Below are 6,000 nucleotides of genomic sequence, written 5' to 3'. Positions count from 1 at the left end.
CTTAATAGGCTCTATGTGGCACGCCAGCCTCTCAAGGCTAAGCTACAGTCATCTCTGATTTGTGAGCTGTAAGCATTTTTGTTAATTCCCATTAAATAGAGCTGCGCTTTGCGTGGGGAGGATGGGAAAATTCAGAATTTTCTTCAAATTTCATAATTCCCTCCCCCTTCCCAGATTTGTTACCAAAGGTCCTAACAAATCTGGTTTTTTTTCCCTGTCATATGATCACCCTAGATAGGTGGCTCTTTTCAGCAAGCGGCCCTCTGGCTCGTACATGAGTGGGGATGGCGGTAACAGGGGCTCCCTGGAGAGCCGAGTCAGCCAAGGAAGCTCTGTAGAGAGCCAGCAAGGCTGAAATGCCTGGCTCTGAGGGAAGCCTTCCACGGAGCCAGACATCTCGGGAGGCGCGTCCTCCCAGGAGACCGCCTGCCCGCTGGCTCCAGCGCCAGGACGACAGCAAGGGTGGCTGTGGTGGGAATGGGGAGAGGGTGGGAAGGCGGCAGGACACAGGGTGGGAGGCAGGTGCGGGGGTGCGCAACGTGGCTGTGGGAAGGGCTGGGCTGGAGGGCCGTGGTGGCAGCTGCGTGGGGCCCCCCTGCCTCGCCCTGCGGGAGAGCTGGCGCGGTGGTTGGATCCAACGCAACGTCTTTTAGCCGTTTCCCTTCAACCTTTCCTATAGTGGGAATCCCTGTGGCTCGTTCCGATCACTTCCGACAAGCCAATCCCCACGAGGTCGGCAACTACCTCGCCCGCGGGGGCAGGCGCTGCGTTCTGCCGAAACGACGCCGGCGCCGAGCTGTCAGCCCAAGCAGAGCGGCCTCCCCCGGGGCTGCGAAGCCCGCTCGAACAACGCCAGGGCCGAGGAGGGACCGGCGCCGGGCGCCTCCTCGCCGCCCTGCTAGGGCCGAGCAAAGGGTTAAAAGCAGGGAAGTGATCCGGGCTGGTGGAGGAAACGGATTGGCTCGAAGTTGGAGAGTGGGCGGGGCCAGGCCGCCCTCGCCAAGTTCTGCGCTCCCCACAATCGCAAAGCCTTGGGGGGGGGGGGGAAGAGGGAGCCGTCCTTCGCCGCTCGCTCCTCCGCGAAAGCAGCTGCTGCTGCCGCCGCCGCCCCTCCCTCTGCCCTCCCCCCGTCCCGGAATCCCGGCTCAGATACAGCCCGCGAGGAGGGCATCCCGCCCGGCCGCCCCCCGCCATCCTCGGCATCCTGCTGCGGCTCGGGATCTGGAGCGCTCCCCGCCGCGCCGCGCCGCGCCCGGCAGCTGGAGACCGCGAAGCGCCCGGGAGAGGAGCTCCCTCGCGAGGCGCTCAGGGGGACCCGTCGGGGCCGCCGCCGCCGCCGCCCGGCGGGCTCCTTTGTGGGGGAAGATGGTGGCGGGCGCGGCGGCGCTGTGAACAAGTGCGCGCTAAGTCCGCCGGTGAGAGGGAAGCGGGCGCCAGGCGCAGCAGGTCCCGCCGGCCGCGGCAACGTCGGCTTCGCTCGCGTGGATCCCCCGAGGCGAACGCCTTCGGCGGCGCCTCCCCTCCGGCGGTCCGCCTGGCGTCGCGCCGCGGCCCCGGAGCGCCTGTCAAAGTCCGAACGGCCACCGCTTGCCCGAGCGAGCACATGGGACGAGGGGGCGGCGGCGGCGGCGGAGAAGCGGCCCTCGGGACTGCGCGGGCGGCGGCGATGCGGGAAGTGGCGTGAGTCCGGGACAGCTCCAGGTACGCGCTTTCGCCGTGCCCCCTCCAGCCCCCAGCCCCGCTTCCATGGCCGGGAGAGTCAAGCCGCGGAGGGCAAATGAATGGGGGGGGGCTGCAGCCGGGCCCCTTCCCGCGAGCTCGCACGTGGGTCGGCGCAGCGTGGGCGCTCCCCGGCTCTGGCGCGGGCAGCAGGGCCCTGGCGTGGCCCCCTGTCGGAGCGCCGATCTCGCGCATCCTGCGGGGCGCGGGCGCGGGCGGCGAAGGGCCCGGCCCGGCCGCCTGTCAGCTCCCCGCGGGACGCGCCGAAGCCGCGCTGCAAGGACGCCGGCCCGCCGCCCTCGCGTGGCGGACTCGCCGCCCCTTTCGAACTTCGCAGCGCCTCGCCGGAGGCGCGCGCCGGGGTCGGCACATCCGCGGCGCAGGTTCGGGACTGCGAAGTCGCGGGCAGCGCTTGCTGGCTCGGCTGGAGGCGCGCCGGGGCGGCGTTGCGCTCGGCCCATCACGCCGCTCCGAGAACCGCGTCCTGACTCCAGCTCGTGCGCGCTGGAAGGGCGAAGGGCGGCCGTGGGGGGTGATACGTTGGGATGCTCAGGCGGAGCCGAGTCGAGCGCCCTAGTCCGCAACGCAGCGCTTCCTCCCGGGACCCCGGTCTCTTGGCCTTCGCGAACGCCGCGGTGTTTTGGCAGCTCCCCCTCCCCACGCCACTGGGACGGGGAACGCCGCGCGCCCTGCCCGAGCAGTCGTGTGAACTAGGGCTTTGTAACTTTCTTTCCCCGTGTATTCTACCCTCCCCCCCGCTGCCCACAACGCCCAGGAGCGATGGCGCAAATTTGTAAGCTAATGGCAATGTGTAATTATTTGCTTTGCTGGTTGCTTGACACGGATTGTTGTGTATCCCGAGGGCAAGGAACGTTTAAACCAAGGAGTTTACAAGAGGGAGGAATTCAGACAGTGTTTAGAGAGGGGGAGTTTTAACAGGCGAACAGAATGGAATTCATGTTAATGCAGTCTCACCTGGATGTGCCTGTTACAAACACTATGCATCCGAACGGTTTAAATCCACGTGCTTTGAGGACACACCAAATGCAAACCAAAATGTTGAACTTAAGGGAGAGGAGCCACTGAGGACGAGCTAATACAAAACTGAATTTGGCATTACTAACAATTAAGAGAAAAAAATAACTTCTTTTCCATGGGTGGGAAAATCCCCCTCTCACTTTCTGTAGAAGTATGAAGGTTTGGTTTAACACTGGAATTTGTTAAACTTTTATGACTTTTTCCTTTTTCTTTATCATTCTGTGCAAGAGGAAGAGAAGGTAATAAAAACCCTTTAGATGCTAAGTTTAGAAGTGCTCCAGAGCAGTTGTAGGAGTTATATTATTCAAGAGCAAAAGAATAGAGAAGTTTAAAGTGCTGAATTAATTTTTTGTACAGCCCAACTGATTGGATTGGCTGTCTGTCTGTCATGTTACAGTATGTATTTGTATCGACTTTACTGATTCTTTTTTGTTGCTATTTCATTTTGATAAGGTGTCGAGTTTAGTATTTATTTATTTATTTATTTACAATCTTCTCCTCCTCCTCCTCCTCTCATCAGGTTTTAAAGAAGATCAAGCTAGCAACTAGAGATAATCCAGTGTTCAAAATGGAACTCCAAGTTGTGCTGCTTTTGGTGGGGGCGATTGTGCTTGCTGACTCAGCAAGAGGTAAGTAGAATGAGCCCCAAGTTGCCTGGAAATGCTTTGCATTCTGTATTTTTACTCCACACATGCTTTGTGCGTGTCATTGAATTCCCTCCGGAGACCCTCCAATGTGCTCGTTGTACGAAAACCGCACTCGCCCATTGCAATTGGAGTGTTGCATCTCAGAAAGCAATTCTATTCTCTTTGGGTCCTTCTTTCCTGCCAGGCAGGTGCGTTCTGGGGGCTTTCCGTGGCTGTTGTTTCTTAGGTGTGAAAATACACAGTTGGCTTCCAATGTTCAGTCTGGAGTAAAAGGAAAACAATTGCATTCCTTGGTGGATCAGGAGAGCCTCTCTCCCCTTCTGTAATCTCTCCCAGCCTGGCTCTGTGTATTCCCAATAGCACTAACTAAACAAACAAATCCATTAACTTCCCCCAAGTGACAGACAAATGACAGTTCTCAACAGCTAGCACATATTTTAGCACTGGGCTTCACCATGTGATCAGATTCCCCTAAACAGGTTGCATTACCAGGGAGAGACTGGAGAAAAACAAGAACAAAGGAAGCAAAATGTAGGATTCTTGATAAAGAATAGACCTTAAGTCTGTTAAAGAGCAGCACTTTCTCACAGTTTATCACGTTAGTCTTAAAGAACGTTCCTCATGAGAAATTGCTCTTCTCACAAAAAACAGACAAAAGGCCGTGTTGACAGGACTGTTCAATTAGAATTGCCTTCCTGTATGTATTTGTCTCGAGCTTGTGCTTAGCACTCGGTGCAAGTAATAATGGGCGCAGTCCATCCCATGTGACAGTTCTGGATTGCACCACTGAATGATTGCTGGGATAAGGAAGAGCCTTCACCTCATGGAAGAGCATGTGCTTTGCATGCAACAGTGGCCCCTGGCATCTTCAGGTAGGGATGAGAAAGATTCCTGTATGGGACCACGGAGAGCCGCTGCCTGTCAGTACAGTTAACACTGAGCTCGATGGGCCAAATCCGAAGCAGGCAGCTTCCTAATTAATCTGCAGTTTTACATTGTTAGCCTCAACACATGTGTGGATCAATATGAGGGATGGTGGGAGGGAGTGAAAGTCTTGCAAAAACAATGGATACTTGATTACTACATCTTTCCTCCATCACACTCACTCCCTAGCAAATATATTATAGGAACAGTAACAGTGTAAGATGATCTTCATACCTGGTGGATGAAAGGCAAATCAAAACCTTTTAAACAGCTAAAAGTCTGAATGGAGTCAGTCTTAAGATGAAGCCAGAAGCCAGAACTGAAGGAATGAAGATAATGTCATACATTTATATTAATTTAATAGATTATGAATTAATATATCACTTGGATCTCAGTGAAGAATTCAGAATAACCTAGAAAGAAGAAGGATTTTGTGTAAATTCTGAACAGAAAAACTATTTTAATTGCTACATTTTTACCATCTTTGTCTAAGGTTGTTTTATTAAATGTGTAAAATGTAAGGTGATGTTCTCATGTCTTGGGTTATGGTTTTGTTCAAACTAAAAAGGTAATGAATATTCTTTTGGACTTTGTAGCTTCTACAAATGAAAATCTACACATAAAAATTTGTGAAGTTTTGATTGCCCCAAATAGACCCCTAATAGACGCAGCATTACGAGTATGTTTTTAAAAATAGTAATAATTTCAATTGCATAAAACAGTGTTGCACTCAGGATGCTAGTCTGAGAAAATAATAGAATTCAGTTTGTGTGAGAAAAGTAGATGTTAAACGTGCTGGAGATGTTGATGTAGTCTGAAATAGGAGCTTTACTTTATTTTAAAATGAATGCAGAATCTGTGTGCTAAGTGTTAGTTTTTAAAGTGTGTTTGTAGATTGTTAGATTATTAGTAGAATTTCTTATTCTGGACATTCGGGCTTTATGTATAGTTTAGTGGTGAAATTCCAGGATCAAATCAACAACTTTTATAAAGGAGAAATGGCTAGATAGGTTAGAGCAGAGATGTTAGTCAAATGTTACTACCAAATGTTAGTCAAGGTTTGGTAAAACATTTCCCCTAATTTCAGATGAACGGGTTGGGGGAAAGAAAAAATGTTTTCAAATGATAAGACATGAAGATGGGCTGTGCTTTAAACTGACATATCTCTTTTATATATAATGTCCCAGGTATACTTTATAATTACAAAGCTCTCCAACTGTTTAATGGAACTTGTCCACCTGTTAATAGGTCAGTCTGAGTGACAAACCACTTTCCCAGTCATTGGAGAGAAAAGTGGTCACCAGGTTCGTAGCAATTGCCATTCCCTAGGTTAAGAAACAGGAATTATTTGTTAGGGATTGGAATGGTGTGAGCTTTGGGCCATTTGCCTAATCACCCACCAGGGTGCAGCTTGTTGTGTTATCTGAACCTGGGTGGAGGGGAAGCAATCCTCAAACAACCCAAGGGCTGTTGATCGTGTGAACTGGATAATTCTGTGATACCAATCCTGTGGAGTATCCATGAACAGGCAAATGGTTGAGCATGTTCTCAGATGAAACTATGTGATTGGCATTCAGAACTAGCCATGAACTGGAGAAGTTGGCAGTTTTTGCTGATCTCATATAGAAAATATCAGACCTGACCAAAGTCATGAAGCCATCCAACATCTGCC

At 52.0% G+C, this 6,000-nt stretch overlaps 1 protein-coding gene across 2 annotated transcripts in view; it reads left to right on the top strand.

Annotated features, from left to right (window-relative positions):
- Window positions 1-1,335: 1,335 nt before the first annotated feature.
- The window catches only part of FGFRL1 (fibroblast growth factor receptor like 1), a 265,004-nt gene continuing 260,339 nt past the window's right edge, over window positions 1,336-6,000 (top strand). Inside the window, exons 1-2 of one of the 2 annotated variants that reach the window (XM_063125943.1) lie at window positions 1,336-1,415; window positions 3,278-3,386. In XM_063125943.1, the coding sequence (XP_062982013.1) occupies window positions 3,326-3,386 (61 nt within the window). In that variant the 5' untranslated portion in view covers window positions 1,336-1,415; window positions 3,278-3,325. Of the gene's footprint in view, window positions 1,416-1,633; window positions 1,702-3,277; window positions 3,387-6,000 lie in introns of those variants that run through there. The other variant, XM_063125942.1, reaches the window with a different exon arrangement.

Source organism: Elgaria multicarinata, chromosome 5 (genome assembly GCF_023053635.1).
Source record: "Elgaria multicarinata webbii isolate HBS135686 ecotype San Diego chromosome 5, rElgMul1.1.pri, whole genome shotgun sequence".
Taxonomy (NCBI): Eukaryota; Metazoa; Chordata; class Lepidosauria; order Squamata; family Anguidae; genus Elgaria; species Elgaria multicarinata.
The sequence above is the reverse complement of the archived record's forward strand: the minus strand, read 5'-3'. Positions and strand labels throughout refer to the sequence as shown.